The following is a 19052-nucleotide window of genomic DNA, read 5'->3' as shown; positions in this document are numbered from 1 at the left end:
TTGGGTCGCTTCTTCTCTTCCTGTCTTTCCTATCCCTTCCTTTCATCCAATCCATCCCACCCCATCCCTGGCTCAGAAACAGCTTCCAGTCAAGTTGGTCGTCGGTGTTTTAACCAAATCATAGGTTCCAGGAAGGGGGCGTTGTGACCGGAACTTGAGCTGTAAGAGAAAAGGGCGAAGGACCCTCTGGGCCCAGACTGCGGCTGCCGTCCTCGCCGCTGTCCCCGCCACTAGTGGTCAAGAACTGAGCAGGCGGGAGGTCAGCGAATGCACATGCAGGTGCGCAGAGCCTAGAGATCTGCGTCCCGGCTCTGGCTCTGGCCCCTTTCTGAGACCCACCAACTTCGCTCGCGACACCCTCTCGCCAAGCCCGTAGTGGACACCACAACGCCCCCTAACTTCCGCACTGTCGTTTCTCGCCGGGTGACTGCTGCGCACAACAGGAACGGCCACGGACAGGAAGTGCGCGCGGGCCAGGCACCGGGGTCTAGAGGAAACGAAGTGCCCCCCGACGCGCACCCCAAAATTAGCCAAGGTCTAGGCTCTGCCCTGATGGTCTTCCATTCCCTTAACACATCCAGGCCCAACACAGGCGCGCAGGGTTGACAACACTGGAGACTTGGGCCTGGTGGGGGCTGGCATCCCGAGGTAGGGGCAGGGACAGGTGGCTTTGGGGGTAGGGAACAATCGGTAACAGGATGGGGCATGCGACGTCCCCGCAGGTTCCCAGCCCCGGCAGTGTTCGTGCGACAACAGCCGAGTGGACTCGGGTAGCGCTGGATTTCTGTGCTAGGCGAGCGCTCTGGCCAGTCAGGCTCGCTGGGCCCGCAGGGTGGGCGAGGGCAGCGCTGCGCGACCGGAGATCGAGGAGCAGGCACATTGATTTGTTAGAGAGCAGGGCCTGGGGACGGCAGAGGGGGGAGAGCGTTGCCATGGAGACCGAGGGTTGGCTGTGCAGTGGGGTGTGGGGAAAGGGTCGGCAGCGAGAGTGGTTAGGGGCGCAGCTTGGGGTGTCGGGGTTCGGGCGCGGTCTACAGCGCCCCAGCACCTGTGCATTGTGCATTGTGCGGCGTGGACGACGGGGGAGGGGCCGGCACAAGTCCCAGGCAGTGGGGGTAGGGCGGGCCGGGGTCTGCCGAGGAGGCGGGGCCCGGCTGACATCGCCACGGGGGTCCCAACCAGAGCAGTGGGGTCGTCCAGCACCGGAGGGACAACTTGGAGGCGGGGGAGGGGGCCCAGGCTAGCACACAGAGCAGCTTGTCCCCCATAGCAAGCCCCACAGACTGACAGCGGTAGGGCCCGCCCTCCTCTTGCGTCACTTCCGGCGGCGGCGCCCTCCTCGGCGTACCGAGTCTCTGGAGTGCCCACGGACTCCGCCCCGTGGCAATCGGAACGCGGGTCACGTAGCAACGCGGGGGAGAAAGGGAGGGGGCGTGGCCTGGAGCTCGCCCAATCAGCGCGCAGGGTTCAAGACTCGACCGCTCGGCTTTAGCAACGTCGTTAGCAACACGTGGGGCGGGAGGAAGCGCGGGGCAAGGGAGGTGGGAGCGGAGCACAGCGAAGAGGGCGGGGGGGGGGGGTCGGGGAGGGAGCGCGCGCGGGGAGGGGAGGAGAACTGACGTCAGCGGGAGAGTATTATGGTCTGTCGTATGCTGGCTGCTGCTTTTCAGCTCCTGGAAGCGGCCAAGAGGGGAAGCGGCGAGTCAATATGGAGCTTTCGGCGGTGGGGGAGCGGGTGTTCGCGGCCGAAGCCCTCCTGAAGCGGCGCATACGGAAAGTAGGTGCTCCGGGCCTCGGGCCTCGGCGCGGCCGGGCCCTCCCCTCCGGCCCAGGTTCCCTCCCTCTGCTGCAGCCAGCTTCCCTTCCCCCAGGTCCCAGCCGCGGCCGCGGCCGTGGCGGCGGCGGCGTCGGCTCTGAGCCCCAGCGCTCTCCTTAGACTTGCAGCGATGCACAGATTGCATGGGTGGGGGGTGGAGTGGGAGATGAATGCCGGTGCATGCACTTTGTGCAGCGTTTCGTGCAGGGGTGATGCAGCAGGCGGTGGGGTTTCAAGCATTCATTTGGTGCATGCATTTTTCATATGTATTTCTTGTGTCCTCGTCATGCATTTCTCCCCATACGCACAGACACACACACACACGTTTTCTTCCTTTGCATCTGCAGGGACGCATGGAATACCTCGTGAAATGGAAGGGCTGGTCGCAGAAGTAAGTAGGTTATATGCAGTTCTAAACCCAGACTGTTATTCGGGAGGTTTCTTTCTATTCTTATTCCCCCTTGCATTGAAATACAATACAAGGTACTGAAAGAAGTTACACACACTCACACCTTGCACTCTCCACTCTCCCTGCACCGGCACTAATGCCCACTTCTTCCTGATTTCCTTAGGTACAGCACATGGGAGCCAGAGGAAAACATCCTGGATGCTCGGTTGCTTGCAGCCTTTGAGGAAAGGTATAGACCTTTCTGAGCCCCAGCTGTTCACTTGGAAAGGTGTGGGGTGGGTTCCATTCTACCTGGACTGGAGACTCACTTGATTACTTTGCCCACACCCCCTTCTTCCTGTCTCCTTTTTCTAGGGAAAGAGAGATGGAGCTCTATGGGCCCAAAAAACGAGGACCCAAACCCAAAACCTTCCTTCTCAAGGTAGGATGACTGTGCAGTGTGAACTCTGATATTATGAAGTTACTTAGTGCAGAAGTTACCACCAGGGCTTGGGCCAAGGGGGTGTGCTACTGCCTGTGTAAATGTAGGGGAGGGAGTCTCCTGACAAGTCACCAAGTCAGTGGCTCCTGGGGGTGTGTGAGGGGAGGAGTTTTAGACACACTAGAAAACCTTTGTGCCCCCAATCTCAGGCCTCCGAAGTGGATGTATAATGGAATACAAGTGCATTGGCTGCTTCTACACAAGTTCTCTGCCCTTGCCCATAATCACCACCTCTAAGCCCCACCTTCTCACTTTCTAGAATTTCCAGGCATCAGAAGGTGAGGTCTGGAGGTCAAGGCTGGAGGAGGGCAGAGGGCAGGGCAGTGTTCTGTTTCTAACTTAGTTTTCTCTATGCAGGCCCAGGCCAAGGCAAAGGCCAAAACCTATGAATTTAGGAGTGACTCAGCTAGAGGCATCAGGATTCCCTACCCAGGCCGCTCGCCCCAGGATCTAGCTTCCACTTCTCGAGCCCGGGAGGGCCTTCGGAACATGGGTCTGTCCCCACCAGGAAGCAGTAGTAGCACCAGTAGCACCTGTCGACCAGAGCCTCCTCGGGACCGGGACCGGGACCGGGATCGGGATCGGGATCGGGATCGAGATCGAGAACGTGAAAGAGATCGAGAGCGAGAGAGAGAACGAGAAAGAGAAAGGGCTGCCAGCCGCATGGATGATAAGCCCAGCTCACCAGGGGACAGCTCCAAGAAGCGAGGCCCCAAGCCCCGGAAGGATCTCCTGGACCCTTCACAGAGGCCCTTGGGAGAACCCAGTGATGGCCTTGGAGATTACCTCAAGGGCAGGAAGCTGGATGACATCCCTTCTGGAGCAGGAAAATTCCCAGTTGGCCACAGTGTGATCCAGCTGGCCCGAAGGCAGGACTCGGACCTGGTGCAGTGTGGTGTGACCAGCCCTAGCTCAGCTGAGGCCACAGGCAAGCTGGCTGTGGACACCTTCCCTGCCAGGGTCATAAAGCACAGGGCCGCCTTCCTGGAGGCCAAAGGCCAGGGTGCTCTTGACCCTAGTGGCCCTCGGGTCCGGCATGGCTCAGGCACACCAGGTTCTATGGGGAACCTCTATCGGGACATGGGGGCCCAGGGGGGAAGGCCCTCCCTCATCGCCAGAATCCCAGTGGCCAGAATCCTGGGGGACCCAGAGGAGGAATCCTGGAGCCCCTCCCTGACGAATCTGGAGAAGGTGGTGGTCACTGATGTGACCTCAAACTTTTTAACGGTCACCATTAAGGAAAGTAACACGGACCAAGGTTTTTTTAAAGAGAAAAGATGAATTGCTGGGTGGGTGAGCCCAGGACAAGAACAGGCGAGAGTGAGCCAGACTTGGCATAGTGCTTTTTATTTGTAGGTGGGATGCGGCCTCTGGCTGGTCCTGCCCCTGACTTCACACCCTGTCAGCCTTTTTCATTCTTCCTTCTTACCCCCTCAGTTTTGGTTGGAAATTTATCTCTAGAGTTATATTTTCTATTAGATGTAAATATGTTATTTAAGAAAAATATCTAAATATATATATTTCAACTCTTGAAGTTGTTTTATTTAAGGAGAGAGAGAGAGAGACAGTGTGGTTTAGTGCGATCAGGCAGGCTGAGTTGGGACAAGAGGGGTCCTGTCCTCCCTTGGGACCTGGGCACCGGGTTTCTGAGGGTTTCTGGAGGGACTCAGCCTGCCCACCACACCCCTCCTTCCTTCACACTCCCAATGCCAGACTGATGGCTCTGGGTTTTCTCTCTCTTCCTATTGGCCAGGCAGGCCAACAAAAGGTTAGCTCCCCAATCAGAAAAAGGGGGTGGGATGGGGTCAGTCTGGGCTTTCTGTTTTTCTATTTTTTTTTCTTTGTAAAGATTATGAAGTCTATTAGGGGAAAAAAGTATTAACTTGAATAACTTTTCCTGTGTGAGGTTGAAGGTAAAAAGTCGAAGTTGGGTGGGGAGCCGTTTCCCACCCCAGGACCACACCAGGAAATGCACTTTACGGGAGGTGTGTGTGCTGTACACGCGGATCGTGTGTGTCTTGTGGATGAAATCTCCCCGTCCCTCCATTCCTTTCCTTACTCCGCAGAGAGAAAAGAAATCCAGCAAATCTGTTTACATTCCCGAAATGCCAGGATAAATTGGGAGGATTGCGTGTCAGTGCCCAGAGCTCCAGACAGTTGTTTTACAAGAAAAGTGTTCAGGTGGACTTTTCCTTTGCGTGTTCTCTAGCTTCGCCAGGAGAGGAGACGGCGGCCCCACCGCCCAGGAAGACTTGGACAGCTTCCCTCCCTCGGGGAGGGCGGGCCCGCACTCCGAGGGACACACGCCTGCCAGGCCGTCCTGCGGGACGGGCGGCGGGCACGCCGAAAGAGAGCTGTGCGCCTGGCGGCGGGGAGGCCCGGGCCGGGGTCGCCGCTCGCCCGGCCGCCTGCACGGGACTCAGGCCCAGGGGCTGCAGCAGCGCACAGAGAAGGAGGGAGGCGGGTTTTCATCCAAGAATGCGCATCTGAACTTCTGCTTTTTCCTCCCCCTCCTTAAAAGCAAAAGCTGTAATTTATAGGCCTTTTCGGTTCGAGGAGTGTTCTCTCTGTGAACTCGACATCCAAACCCCGCGGAGGGGGAGGAGGAGGAGCGCGTCGGGTGTGCGGGCAGCCGCGGTGGGGGAGGCGGTGCGCGGCGCCGGTCCCGCCACGCCCCCGCCCGGGCAGACTCCGCACCGCACCGCCCTGCGCCCAGCGCCCCTCTCCGACTCAAAAGCACAAATCGGTCCCCCCCACCGGACTCCCAGTCTCTTCCAGCTCCTTTTTTGCGGCCTCTTCACCCTCCCCGCCCTTAAAGGGCCAGCGAAGAACTAACTTTCAGGGCTCGTCGAGGGAGGGGCGCAGGGCTTTGTGCGCTAAGCAAAGCACAGACTCCGGCAAGCGAGCGAGGCCGGGTCCCCCGGCTGCGCTGGGGGAGATTCGCGCGGGGGGGGGGGAGGCGGAAGGCCCTGATGGTCCTCCGCAGCCCGGCTCCCCACCTTCAGTTTCTCAAGCCTCTCTTCCCTCTAGACTTTCTAGCCTTTAAAGAGAGAGAGGAAAAAAGCCAAGTGGTGTGCTGCAGGATATTTGTTTCTTTTTGAATATCAAGTTGCACCGAGGGAGAAGCCCCTGGAATGGGGATTTTTATCTGCTCACATTTGTAAAACTGCTATTTTAGATTTTGTATAAAGAAGCGCCGTTGACCGAGGGTGTCTGTCGCTATTTTCAGATGAACCAGCACGTAAGGGGCAAGTCCGTAACCTAGTGGACAGTGGCTCGGGGACACGAGTTTTACCTGGCTGCCCCCTCCCTTCTCTGCAGTCCTTCCCTGACTCCACTTCCCAGCTGCCTGGGCAGACTTGGACCCTTCCCTCCGGCCTTACCCCTACCAGCGTGGTTCTGCCTCACCACCCCTCATCCTGCTGTGTGTCCGTGGCCGTCGTGTATGTCTCGCTAGCTCTTGAGACGCTGACCGCGGGGTGGGTAGCAGGGGCCGGGGCCTCGTGGGTGGGAGTCTGCGGCAGCGCGGGATGTGCGTCTGCTGGTGTATTTAATTCTCAGATTTGTACAAATCTCGAATCGATCTCCACCTCAGCTCAAGAGTGAAGCTTTGGTACCTATCTTCTATGGTCGTGAATGTCTGTATCTAGTACCGCTTTTTACGTGTTTAAATATATACTTTGTAAATAGACACACGTCTTGGTTTTGCTCTTTATTCATACTTGCCCTTGAATATGGGGAAGAGGCTGTTCGGGAGGGCGGGGAGGACCGGTGCTTCCACTCATTACTCACCCCACGACCCACCCTGGCACCCTTTCACCTGGGACTCCTCCGATTGATTGCCCGCAAAAGCCCTTCCCCGACAGGGGAAAGATAGGCTGGGGAGGGAGCGGGTACTGTCTCTCTTAGGTCCCTCCCATTCCCTCCAAGGCCATGGCTTTTCTCATTTCACAGTTGCACTTCTTTGGGACCCTGGCAGATCTGGGGACCCTGGGAAGATGCACCGCACTTCACGATTCCCCTTTCCTTAGGCGGGGTTTCTCCCCACCCCCGCACGACCCGTCCCTGGGCAGGACGTGGCTGGTCTCCGAGGCCAGGAACTGTGGCCTGCTCATTGTTTTTTCTGGCCTGGCTCTCTGTGCTGTCGAGGTACCCCTGCCCCAGACCCACCCAGACTCTCCAGCGCTCCCCGAAATGGAGAGACTCGCGTCTATTGATTGAGGAATTGAATTCGCGAGTATTGCTAGGCAACTGCTTGCTCGGAGCCGGCGCAGAGCACGCTGATGTGATTAGTGAACCCGGAGCTTCAGCACCGCAATCCCGCGCGCCCTCCCAAGTCCCAACAGCCTCTCTGTCCCTGGTCTTGTTGGAGGGCAGATACCCCACTGCTGGGCAAGGGACTGACCAGGGAGGGAAGCGAGGATGCTGGTGGACCGTGTTCTCAGCCCCTGCAGGCAGCAGACTTGGCAGCATTGGGGGTGGGGTCGTGACGCCCGCACAGGACAGCCACCCTTCAGATGCTCAAAGAGGTTCTAGCCTAGCATCCAGTTCCACATCCATGGTTCCTTCAGCCATCGACCCCCGCTGAGAAGCCGTGGGCTGGGGACACCCGCAGAAACCACAGGGAGGGGCGCCAGCCTACGGCCTCAGGCAGTGTAGTTCATGGCTCCACCCTTACCCTCCTGTTTCCCCCCTCCACTGCTCTAGGGTGGGCGTCGGAGGTTCCGTGTTGCAAGGCGCACCCACACCTGAAGTGGCGGCGGCAGGGCGCGGGGCTCCGCTGCCCTTCCGACGTGAGCAGCCTGAGCGCGGACGGTGAGCGCCGTGATCTGTGCCTGAGGCTGCCTTGCCTCTCCTTGGGCTGGGGGCGCTGGGCTGGACTTCTGCAGGACCGTGGGCGTCAGGGGACGCGGTAGGCTGTTAGGTGACCGGGTCCCAGTATCTCGGCATCAGTGACCCCGCCGCCGCACCAGGCTACTTCTGGTGACCTTTTCTAGATGTGGGATCCTGCTTAGGGAGACAGGGGCGCCAACCCTGCCCCTTTCTGGGCTTACTGGCTACCAATCCATCTTGGCTTTGACCAGGAGTTCCCTGCCAAGTTTTTCTCCCGAGCAGATTCTCTGGGAAAGCAGCCCGCGTGCGTTGGTGCGTTGGCCCTGGCTGGTCTCCTGCATCCTGGGATAGGGCCACGTAGTGTTGCCGTCGCCAGCACGGAGCCTAAACCTGCCTGAGCGGGCTGAATGGAGTCTTCACAGCTCTCCGCAGTTTTCTGTTTCATCGATGCTTACGGGGCACAGGTCCTGGTCCAGATCTGTGTTGTGCGCGGGAGAGATACCCCTGTGGGCCTCCCTCTTCTCACCAAAAAGTCCTTGGAGCTCAGGGGTGCCTTGACCTTGGCCGGAGCCCGAGGTGGGTCTGGTGTGGCGAGAGGCTGTGGCCTACAGTCCGGGCTCTCCTGCTGGGACCTCGGACACCTGGAGCCTGGGAGTCTCTCGAAACGGCCCAAGCTCAGGCCGTGCAAGCGCTCGGGACAACCTGGAACTGCGGGTGGCGGTGTCCCCGCACGTCGGAGGCGCCGGCTGCCCAAACTTCGTGGGACGCGCGCGCCCTCTAGGGGCGGCGGAATCAGCCTCCTCGCCCCGCCCCCACGCTCGCTCCCCACTCCGCCTCCGGGCCGGTGCCTCTCTGGCTCCGCAAACTGCAACGCCATCCACCCAAGGGCGGTGCTGGGCACTCGGTCTCCGGACAACCCCTCTGCAGCCGCGAGGATAGAGGGGAGGAAGGCGGTGTCTGGCCGCCTGAGCCCTGTCCTCCAGGGACCTGGGGGTTGGTTGGGGCTCGGCGCGCAGGGCAGGGCCTTCGGGCCGGGTCGGGCCCCTGGCAACCCCGTCCATTCTTCTGAGAAGGCGGTGGATTAGGCGATCAGATCAGCAGGGCAGAAACTAACAAAGGCCAGTGTGGGCCAGAGCCCTGCTCCGTCTGGCGAGTCCCTTGTAGAAACCGGCTCTCATGAAAGCCTGACTCGACTTGTCATCGTGGTCGGTTTGCGCCTTTCTGGCCGTTTGCAACCTCTTTCTGCTCTTTTGAGAGCAAAAGCCAGAGGACAGGACCGCCCACGGAGGTCTTCCCTGCTCACCTTTCCCAAAACAAAATAGAGCCTCAGGAAGCAACAAAAGAAAAGGCCTTTCTGGAGTCTAGAGCTGGCTTCATTCCTATCTGCAGAGGGGACCCCCTCCCTGGAGGCAAACATTCCGGCCCGCACTTCGGCCAGCCTCCCAGCCAGGGGTGGCCAGCGTCCAGGCCCAAGTTCTGTCTTCAAAGAAAGCTGGATTCTCCCGAGAGGCTGATTTTATGAATAAATTCATGTGGAGGGTAACGCAGAGCGTAAGGGGGCGGGGAAGGCTTTTCAGTTGTGAGCCATGGGTTAGGAGGGACAGTGGCCCCAGACTGGGGGATGCTTGTGTTGCATAGTGACTTCCTGGAATTTCACAGTGGTCTGTCCTTTTAGGGTTACAAATGCACCAGGGAGCCCAGCAGTTTGACACGGTGTCATCTTTGAATGCCCTTAATTTTTAATGTACTTCTGGGAATAGTCTCAAAGTGAATTGTTACATGGCAGGGGCCCAGACCCCTACACAGTAGCTATGTCAGTAGGACCCTGTCACACACACACCTCTACATAACCACCAAAGCTTCACTGTGGACTGCTGGACCCCATCCCTTGCTCCCCAAAACATCTGCCCCTGTTCCCCGTTAAAATGGTTCTTTTGACTTTTCCTGCCTCAGCAATTCAGTCTGTCTTCTGTATTTCACCTTGACTTGGACAAAATGAAATGTTACTGTGTTTCTAGGCATCACAACATACACCAGATTGAAAGGTTTACAAAAATATTTATTGGTATACTAATAGTTAACAAAAAGGACAAGTCTTCTGACATTTATGGTCTTCCTCCTTCAAAATAAATTAGCATAAGTCTATAAAAAACCCCTGCAACCTATGCTAGTGTTAGTTTTCTGAAAATACTACAATACCTCAGAATTACCAAATGCACTTGGGTAAAAATCTGGTCATCCAGGTGCCACCTTTCTCCTACTACAGCCTCTTCCCCCAAACCACTGTGGGCTTCCTGGGGGAAGGAACTTCCTTGACCCGGCTGGTCTCCATCAAAAATAGGGGGCTAGGCTGCTGTCCTGTTTTAACAAAGAGCCCAAGTTTTCCCAGGGCAGAAACATACCCAAACTCGCTCTTAAGAAAGCGAACAAACAGGAATAATTTAAAGCAGTTGAAAATGGCATACACGAATGATTTGGCTTTTTGTTTTTAATTAAAAAACACAAATCAAGCCAGTGATTGGCACTGGTTCTCCCCCGAGTTTTCTGGATGAAACCTCAGATCTGGAGTGCTCTTTAGTCGGGTCAGACTTTGGAGTGTAACCCAAGCATGGAACACTCTTTTTGGTACCAAAAATACAAAAAGAAGCCAAACCCTCTATGGAAGAGGTCAGACTAGCCACTTCTTCCCACTCAACACAGAAGCAAACAAAAACTGGAGGTTACAACACCCACTCACTCAGGACACAAACACTGTGGTACAGCTCACCCAGGACCCTCAGGCAACAAATGAACAAGAGATCTTAGTAGGAAGTAAGGCTAAGGCCTAGCTATACACATACCCACACACACCAAATAGCAGCAAATAAAAATACAAACAGGACTACTTTTATTTGTTGGTAAACATGAGACGGCTAACCAGCATCTTCTGCAGCCCCTTGCACTGGCACACACATCCTCAACACGAACTGCCGGGGTCACAGTGCCAGCACACACAGCACAGCAACAAGGCAAAGTGGCTAGGAGTAAGGTGGCCACTCAAACTTTGGGATTGACGTAGCTGGTAAAAAAGGCACCAAATTGGGTTTGGAGAGAACTGGCAGCTGGGGACAAAGCTGGGCAGCTGCACACCCCACTTCAACAGCTCATGGCACCCCACAAAGGGCTTAGAGGAGCTCCTAAGGCTGCACAGTGCCTGGTAGGGGAAGCTGTTGGACCCTCAGGGAGGTGGCAGTGAGGGGTCCCAGAGCAGCACAGCAGTCCTTCCTCAGCTTCCTGCTGTGGGCACTGAGGCTGCTATCTGAGGGTCCCTCGGGTAGTTGTGGACATGGGTTGTCCCCGAAGGCACACTACTGAGGTCAATTTGGGTACACAAAGGTCTTCTCTTCCCTGCAGCCTGGGAGGTCCCCGAAAGCCAGATGCCCTCAGTTGGGGCCAGTTTTAGAAAGGGCAGCAAATCCCTCAAAGGCACCCAGAGTTAAGAATCCCACATCTGTGCAGTGCCCAAGGGAAGCAGCTTGGGATACCCCTCACCTCCAACTTCTTTTTGGCATTACATTTATTGACCGGAGTGGTTGCCACCTCCTGGTCACCTCTGCCCAATAGTCTCAGGACCGGTGCAATTACTTTGACGTGGGACAGAGGTGAAAAAGGACTCAAAATCTTGAGTCTCCCCAGAAGGGGGTGAACAGGGCACAGGGGCCAAGGCTTAAAGACCTTAATCCTTGGCTGCCCAACCTCAAATGGTATGGAGCCGCCTCTTCTCAGTTGGGAAGGCGCAGAACCCCCAAAGGTGTGGGGGGATTGTCAGGGAAAGCAGCTCCCAAGCAACAAAATGCCTGCTAGTCCTTTGGTGGCTGGTGGGGACAGTTTTGGGTAATGCAAGAGCTAGGTTGGTCCTTGTCATCAGAAGATAAATTCCAGCTTGACAGAGGCTCACATGCCAAGGCCACCTCACAACCGAGTTCCTCCACTCCCTGATTTTCTACCCCAAGTCTAGGGCTTTAGACTTGGAACTAGGATGCACTCTAGGAAGCCTAGGGTCACCTGCCACTGGGGTACAGGTTGGTAAAGAGGCAGCCATGACCAGATTGCCTTGCTCCTGAACCTAGAGGGCCCTGGGGTACACCAGGTTAGCTGGACTTTCTCAGGCAAATACCTGAAGGCTGGAGATGTTACTCTGAACCAGGGCTGGGTCGAGACCTTGTGTGCTGGACCTGTCCTTTTACTTTAGGCCCAAGGGCCGGGATCCCTACTTTATCATCAAAGGCTCAGGCACCACTATAAAGGAGGGTCCTGCCTGTCCCACTCTACTTTCTAGAAAGTGTTGCCAAGAAGAGGGAACAGCAGAGTTCCCTTTTTTCTCCCCAGTCCTTGGGAGAAACAGCTGTATGAGAAGCACCTCTGACACTGCCCTGGTCTCCCTGGAGCCAGGTAGGAGGCTCAGGCGCATGCTGAGCTGGGGGCTTGAGGCATGGGCCACCAGGGGTCCCGAGGAGACATGGGCTGAGGCGGGGGCCTGGAGAGGTAGGGTAGTGGGGAAGCCAGGCCCCAGCAAGTCAAGAGGACAGTTTGTTACCAAGTCCTTAGGACAAGGCAGAGTGAGAACAAGCCTGCCTACCAAGGAGACCTCACTCCCATCCCAGCCCTCTCAGGGCTGGGCTATGTGTCATGTGTCAGAGAAAAACCAGACAGGAAGGCAGGCAGACCTGGGGGGCCAGGATGGCAGAGGTCTCAGTAATGTCTCAGGCTGAAGAAGCCCACGCTGGTTGGGGACTCTTTCACAGTGACTGTGATGAGGTTGGCTGTGACATCAGTGACAAAAACGTGCTCGATGAGGCTGCGGGTGGGCTTCCAGTCCTGGCTGGTCTGGATAGAAACTGACAGACTCTGTCTAGCCCCTGGCATGGAAGACGAGTCGGGGTCTGAGTCCGAAGTGCTGTTCTCCTCACCTGTGCTCATCTCTGAGAGGGCGGCCGTCTTCCGAGCATCCCCCGAGGCCGTGTGGCCCTCCGGCCCACTGGAGGCTGCACTGCTCTTGGTGTTCTCCCTCTTGCTGGAAGGCGTGGGCAGAGCTGCCGCCCTAGAGACCTTCTCACCTTTGCCCACGTCTACGGGCACACTGGCCCCGCTTGCCCCAGTGTGGCCACCCCCAGTGCCCTTCCCTGTAGCTGGGGTGGTGACAGGGATAGCCTTGGTGGCTGGGGCATGGCGGGCAAGCAGACCCACCCCAGGCATGCCATTCTTGACACTCTGTAAATCCAAGACTTGTAGACTCAGCTCCTGGGTGGGCGGTGTCTGGGAACCAGGGCAGCCGGTGGGGACTTTGCCACTGCCATGGGTATGGCCCCCCCCTACTGCGCCGCCCCCTTTCTGCTCGACAGCTCCAGCGCTCCCAGGGACCTTTGGGACTTTGCTTCCTTGGGGGCTCACCCCCAGCTCCCCTTTCTGCGTCCTCACCTTCAGGTCCAGCCCGAGCCCACACTTGCCAGTGGTCTGGGCCTTGAGTGCCAATCTGCTGGCGGCCTGGGCCTGGCCCTGACTCATGCGGTTCATGTAGTGCACAATGGAGCTCTGCCAGCTGATGCCGCCGCGGCTGGGGCTGCCCGCCATTCCCTTCATCAGGCTGGCCAGGTTCTCTGGGGGGGCCATGGTGCTAGGGCCGCTGCAGGTCTCCTTAGCATGGGCCTTCAGGGCTGCTAGGCCTGCCACAGGTGCACTGAGTGGAGGGGGAAACTTGCTGGCCGGGACTCCCAAGTCCTTGCGAGCCGTCTTCAGCACCTTGGCCAGGCTCACAGGTCTGCGGGCGGCCTTCTGCTCCGGGGGCAGAGGCTTGCGTCCTCGCTTCTTACGGATGGGATCCTTCAGCTCAGGCTTGGCCACCAGGATCTGAGCCTTCTTCTGAGGCACTGGGTGGGTCTCTCGGCCTCGGGGGCCCCTCTTAGCATCTAAGTCACTGTCATCCTCTTCATCTGAGGAGGAGGAGGACGACGTGGAAGAAGAAGAGGAACTGCTGGATTTGGATTTGGAGGGTGCGTCGGATTCCTGGAAAGACAAGGGTGAAAGCATCACATCTCTTCTGCCTGGTGCCAGGCTTTCCCCGAAGATACCAAGTACCTTGCAGCTAGCAGCTGCTGGGGCTTCTGGGTCAGGGAAGGAGCCAGAGAGGAGCAATTTCCCACCACACTGCTCCCGATGGGACTCGATTAATAGCTTTTCATAAGTTTCTGTGAAATTTGAAGTTGAATAGGAAAGAGAAATAGGGTATTTGTAAAAAGAAGTCATCACAGTGAGGTGACAGCACACCCAACATTCCGCATAACCGCTGCCTCTGGGGGACACGTATTTAAAACAGTTAGAGAAGAGCCGGGGTCACCTGCCCTTCAGGGCCAAGAGCTCAATGAAGCAGACCCAGGGCCTCCCTGTGGGAACTCGGGCACATTCTGCCTCCTCCTCCCCACTCCCGACTGCCACCCCTCAGTCTTCTAGCACATAACGCTTCTCCTCTGGCCGTCACTCCAAATGCTAAGCTAGGATGTCTTCGAGCCTCCTGGGTCCCCATGTTGCCTGGCTACGATGTTGGCTTCGGGAGATGAAGCCAACACCAGCCTCCCACGGCAGAGCGGTTCTGTTAGGCTTGGAAAGCCGAGGCCCCCTTGACAGGCACTGGTCTGTACCCCCAAAATCACTTCTCACATCAGTGGGATTTCTGCAGCCTGCACCAGAGAAGATTTCGAAGAAGACAAATGAAATCAGGACAGACTGGTCAACAAGATTCTAAGCAGGGAATCCAGTCTTGAGGATGGACAATCTTTGGAAATGACTAAGCTCATGGCCACTGCATGCCAAGGTGTCCCAGAATCCAGGACACACCCAAAACCAAGGCCCGAACCTCTTCTCCTGCTGTCTCTGATCTGTCATGGGCCAGAGGTGATGCCAGGGCCCTGGCCATGTGTATCTTTGGATGTGGGGCAAGAGTCCACCTCACTGCCCATCATCTCATGGGGGAAGAGAGACTGGACATTGGTCCCAGCAAAGCCCTACCACTCTCAGTCCTCCCAGTCTCCAGCTCTGCACTGACCGGACACTGGATTTACGGTACACTCAGAGAGGGCCCTGGAGTGGCCCGATGTCCTGGACTTAAACATGTGTCCCACAGCCCGCATCTACGCAGCAAACCTGAGTACACAGAGTACATACACGCTTTCCGTTCCCCAACCTTCCCAGTACTGCGGGCTGAAGCTGAGCTCGGTCACCAGCCCTTTTAGTTATTATTTTGAGACAGGATTTTTTTTTTTTTTTTTGAGACAGGATTTTTTTAAGTCCTTAATTTACCCAGGCTTGGCTCAAACATTCGATCCTCCTGCCTCAGCTTCCTAGAATGCTGCTGGGATTACAGTGTCACTGGCTACCATGCCTGGTTATGCTGCTTATTTATTGGTTCCTAATAAGCCTTTGGAGGGGTGAGGAGAGTTATGGATGGTGGCTAAGTCTGATCAGCTACCCAACAGGAAGGAGCAGCCACAGACATGGAAACACCTTGGGAAGATGGCCCGGCCTTGCTGGGGTGGAGGGAAGAACAGGGGCTGTGGGCTTGTTGGTGCCCCCTGCTGGCAGAGGCTTGGAGAGGCAGCAGGGGAAGGCTACTGCACAAATGCTGGCCTCCTAGCCCAAGTCCACCTGAAACCTTTCCCCTGCCCAGAGCTGCTCTGGAAGGAAGAAGTCAAATAGGGTCAGCACGCAAGGCGCAAGGCACGCACCTTGAGCTTGGAGCGCCGGCTGCAGGACGACATCACTGTGTGTTTCCTTGGCCTGCCCCTGGGTCTCTTGCCTTTCTTCCGATTCTGTACCTCCTTCTCGTGTTCCCTGAAGACACATCATGGGTCAGCGTGGAAAAGCCCTGCACCCCCCTCTACCACCTGGGGACCCCATCGCTTCCCTGCTACCTCAGGCTGTGGAAGCTCAATTCCTGCAGCAAAAACATATTCCGTCAACCAAATGCCCACAGCAGGCCTGTACCCCATTCCATCTCATCTGCATTTGGCTAGAGGCAAAGCAAGGTCTGAGAGCAAAGTTGAGAGAGAGGTATACTTTCTTTTCAGACAACTTTCTGCAGGTGGGCTGTTTTATGGCAACCCCAGCTTGGCTAATGAGAAGCAGTCTAAGAGCCACACAGTCCAACCTCCTCACTTTAACAGAAGGAAGTCACAGCAGGGCAGTGACAAAGATCGCCCCTCAGGGAGCCCTCACCCCAGGCCCCAGGGCCCCAGGGCTCACCACTTCCCCTTTTCTCTAACACCTCTCACTTTGTCTTGAGAGATTTTTGATGCTTCTATCAAGATGCTAGTTTGGAGGGGGCTGGGTACAAAGCCTGCAGCCTGCATCAGCCCCTATGCATCAGGGGTCAGGAGGTGCTGCCAAGGGCCCTACCCCCCAATGCCTAGAGCAAGCTAGAGTTTCAGGGCACCATAGCAAGAAGGGGCCCTGTGTGGAGGAGATGCCCAGTAACTATAGTAGGCTAACGTGCTCTCTTCGGGACCTCACAGTTAGGCAAATGCCTAACTGCTGTAGCAGCCTCTTCTCCAACTGGCAGCCTCCCACAAGGATGAGAGGTATCTCTTGGGTCTCCTCTACTATACTTTGAGGGCTGTGAACTTGCGGCTTTCTCGCTCATGGGCTCTTCTCCCCACTGCCACAGAGACCCGACCCTTTGCTGGATGGGCGGAGGCAGAACGTCTAGCCTCCTGATGTTTTTCTTCCACAGTGGAGCCATCCTATGGGTTTTAAATTTCTGTCATTTGGATGTTTTGGTCTCATCTACTCTAACAAAAAGTTAGGTCAAAGACATGTCACCTGTGATAGTATTATTTCTTTTTAGTACTGAGGATGTAACCCAGGACCCTGTGCATGCTAGGCAAATGCTCTGGCCCCGAGCTATACCCCCAACTCTAGAACTCTTGTCTGTTATGGGAGATGGGGTCTTACCATGGTGCCTAGGCTGGCCTTGAACCCCTGGGTTCAAGTAATCCTCCTATGCAAGTGGTTCTAAATGCAAGCCATGACACCTTGCCTGAGGACATTTTTTTTTTTTTTTTTAATTTTAGCACTAGGAATCGGACTCTGGACCTTGCATTTGCCAGGCAGGCGCTTATATCATTAAGCTATATCCCTGCCTGAGAAGGCTATCTTAAATGCAGACATAGGACCAAACTATGAGTCAAATGGAGGGGAATGAGTTTACTGGTATCTGCTTGGCCAGAAGTATTTCCTTCACTGTCCCAACACCTTTGCAAAGATCCAAAAGGCCCAGCCATTGTGAGAAAAAGCGAGGACAGCTTGGAGTAACAGAGAACAAGCCCACCAGAATGACCTCAGCCAGGCAACCAGTTCATCTGCCTCTAACGACAATGCAAGCTCCACAAGGAGGAAGGTGTTCATGTTGCCCCTGGCATCTTGCTCTTTATACCCGCTCAGGCCATCACTCCCTTACCACTCCTCTCCCGTCCTCACAGCAACTGACCTCTTCCTCCACTCTCCTACCTAGAAGCAGAAACAGCACCTCCAACTACAGAAATAAATGCAGTACTAACTGCTAGCTGCCCTGGGGTCCTACCTCAGTAATGTTTTACAGCTTAGGTCAAAATGAATGTGATGCCCCTTACAAAGAAGTGCAACTCTGTGCTGTGGGGTCCAGCTCCCTCTCTGAGCTTTCTCTTGCCCTAAGGCAAACTCACACAGGGGCAGGAGGCTGGGCCTGCATTCTGCCATCAAGGACTCTCAGCACTGCCTGAAAAAGTGTCCCACAGAAATGTCCAGCAGGAATCAGAGTCCTTGCCCAAAAGACCCCAGAAGGTTCATTTTCCCAAGTCTGGCTGTGAGAATGAGCACAGCACCACCGACCAATGAAGGGCTCCGGGGCCTGCATAGCCAGCCACCTAGAAGGCACTGACACCTGATCGCCAGGCCTGGCAACAGTCTTGTTATAGACCTCAGCCTACCACTCCAGCCCAAGGATCCTGGAGGGGTCCACCTTCCCCACAAAGCCCCTCTCCTGCATGCGCTGTTAACTTTCTCACTTCTTCTGAAAGGCCAGGAGCAGCCTCGGGTCCAGAATGTTCTCCTCTGGCTCCCAGCTGTTATGCCTGGAAAATCAAAGAGCAAGGCACCATCACACATCAGACCAAAATCGCACCAGAGGCTCCCGCGGCCCCGCTCAGGGCAGAGGCACCGCAGCAGGGTGGCAATCCTCAGAGGCCCAGATCCTCAGGGCCCTTAAGCCTGTGCCACAACTTCAAACCCACAGAGAAGCTGCCACCTCAAGTCCCCAATTAAAACAGGCCACTAGGGGACTCGCACAGTCAGGGGCCCGGAGGAAAACAAATCCCAATAAAACACAAAGTTGCAGAGGGAATCCCCCAAACTCTGGCCCGGAGCCAGAGAGGGAAGGGAAGGCAGGTCCAGAGCGCTGGGAGTGGGGAAGTGGGGGCGCGAGGGGGGTGGACGCAGCTCAAAGCTCAGAACAATGTGGCTGGCGCCCCAGCGAGCGCGGGACGCGAGCCGGGGTAGAGGGGGGAGCGCAAAGAAAGGGGAGAGAGGGTCCAGGGAAAGAAGGGCTGCCGAGCAGCTCCGCACGGAGCCCCTTCCGGGGACGCTAGGTCCTCTCCCTCTCAAGCAGAGGAGAGGGGCAAAAAGTACATCCATCAATACGAAGCTCAGGTTACAGCGAGGAAACCTGGACAGGGGAGGGGGCCCCGGGCCGGGTGTGGGGAGCCGCGGGGGACGCACGCAACAAATGGGCGCGGAGGAGCGCGGCGCGTCGGGGCTCCGGGGCGGGAGGAGCCAAGCCCTGCTCCCCGCGGGCTCGTAAACAAAGGGCAGCCCAGGCCGGGCCGGCGGAATGCCCGGGGATCCCGCGAACTTCCCGCCCTGCCCGCGAACGCCCCCGAGCCCCAATCGCACGCCGGGCCGAGGGTCCCCAGGCCGACTCGGTCCCCGGAGAGGTGGCGCGCGCGGGAAGGCCGGCCGCACGCCGCGGACTCACTTGGAGGACCAGCCGCGCCACTTGACCAGGTACTCAAGCTTGCCCTGCGGAGAAAAGAGCCGGGGTGAGCCACGGGCTGGCGCGCGGCGGCCACAGGGGACGGAGGCGCACGCACCTTGCGGAGCCGCTTGCTCAGGATGCACTCGGCGGCGAAGACCTGTTCGCCCACGCTGCTCAGCTCCTCCATGCCGCCGCCCGCCCGCGGCCCAGACCCCGGCCCCGCGCCCCGCGCCCCGAGCCCCGCGCCCCGCGCCCCGTGCCGAGCGCCCGCCGCCGCTACTGCACACAAAGCACCGCCCCTGGTCGCGCCCCGCCCCGCGCACGCGCGCCACCGCCCGCCGCTCCGCGCGCTGCCCAAACCGCGCTGGCCAATGGGCGCGTGGGGCGGGGCGCACATTGTCAGCCGCCGGCCGGGCCTGGGCTTGTGTTTGGGGCTCGGAGCTCGCCGGCGGGTCCCGGGGCCGGATCTGGATTG

At 57.3% G+C, this 19052-nt stretch overlaps 2 protein-coding genes across 5 annotated transcripts; one reads left to right on the top strand and one right to left on the bottom strand.

Annotated features, from left to right (window-relative positions):
- Nucleotides 1–1592: 1592 nt before the first annotated feature.
- On the top strand, nt 1593–6397 carry Cbx8 (chromobox 8). The gene is made up of 5 exons (XM_003464787.4): nt 1593–1777; nt 2164–2207; nt 2389–2454; nt 2580–2646; nt 3064–6397. Exons 1-5 carry the CDS (start codon nt 1709–1711, stop codon nt 3985–3987), a joined length of 1170 nt encoding a protein of 389 aa, XP_003464835.1. The 5' UTR covers nt 1593–1708; the 3' UTR covers nt 3988–6397.
- A 3180-nt stretch (nt 6398–9577) lies between these two features.
- Nucleotides 9578–18836, bottom strand: Cbx2 (chromobox 2). 4 transcript variants are annotated; one of them, XM_063242692.1, is made up of 5 exons: nt 18693–18836; nt 18578–18621; nt 17613–17678; nt 15297–15402; nt 9578–13581 (listed from the first exon to the last, which is right to left on the bottom strand). In XM_063242692.1, the coding sequence occupies exons 1-5, from the start codon at nt 18762–18764 to the stop codon at nt 12271–12273; spliced, it is 1599 nt and encodes a 532-aa protein (XP_063098762.1). In that variant the 5' UTR covers nt 18765–18836; the 3' UTR covers nt 9578–12270. The 4 variants fall into 4 exon arrangements, with proteins under 4 accessions (XP_063098762.1, XP_063098763.1, XP_023418673.2 ...); XM_063242693.1 differs by having other exon boundaries at nt 17535–17678; nt 18693–18765; XM_023562905.2 differs by lacking the exon at nt 18578–18621 and having other exon boundaries at nt 17535–17678; nt 18693–18791.
- Between the last annotated feature and the right edge of the window lie 216 nt (nt 18837–19052).

The sequence above is a fragment of the Cavia porcellus genome, unplaced genomic scaffold (genome assembly GCF_034190915.1).
Source record: "Cavia porcellus strain 051 isolate PalLab524CR breed Dunkin Hartley unplaced genomic scaffold, mCavPor4.1 scaffold_32, whole genome shotgun sequence".
NCBI lineage: Eukaryota > Metazoa > Chordata > Mammalia > Rodentia > Caviidae > Cavia > Cavia porcellus.
This window is presented reverse-complemented; position numbering and strand designations above follow the sequence as displayed.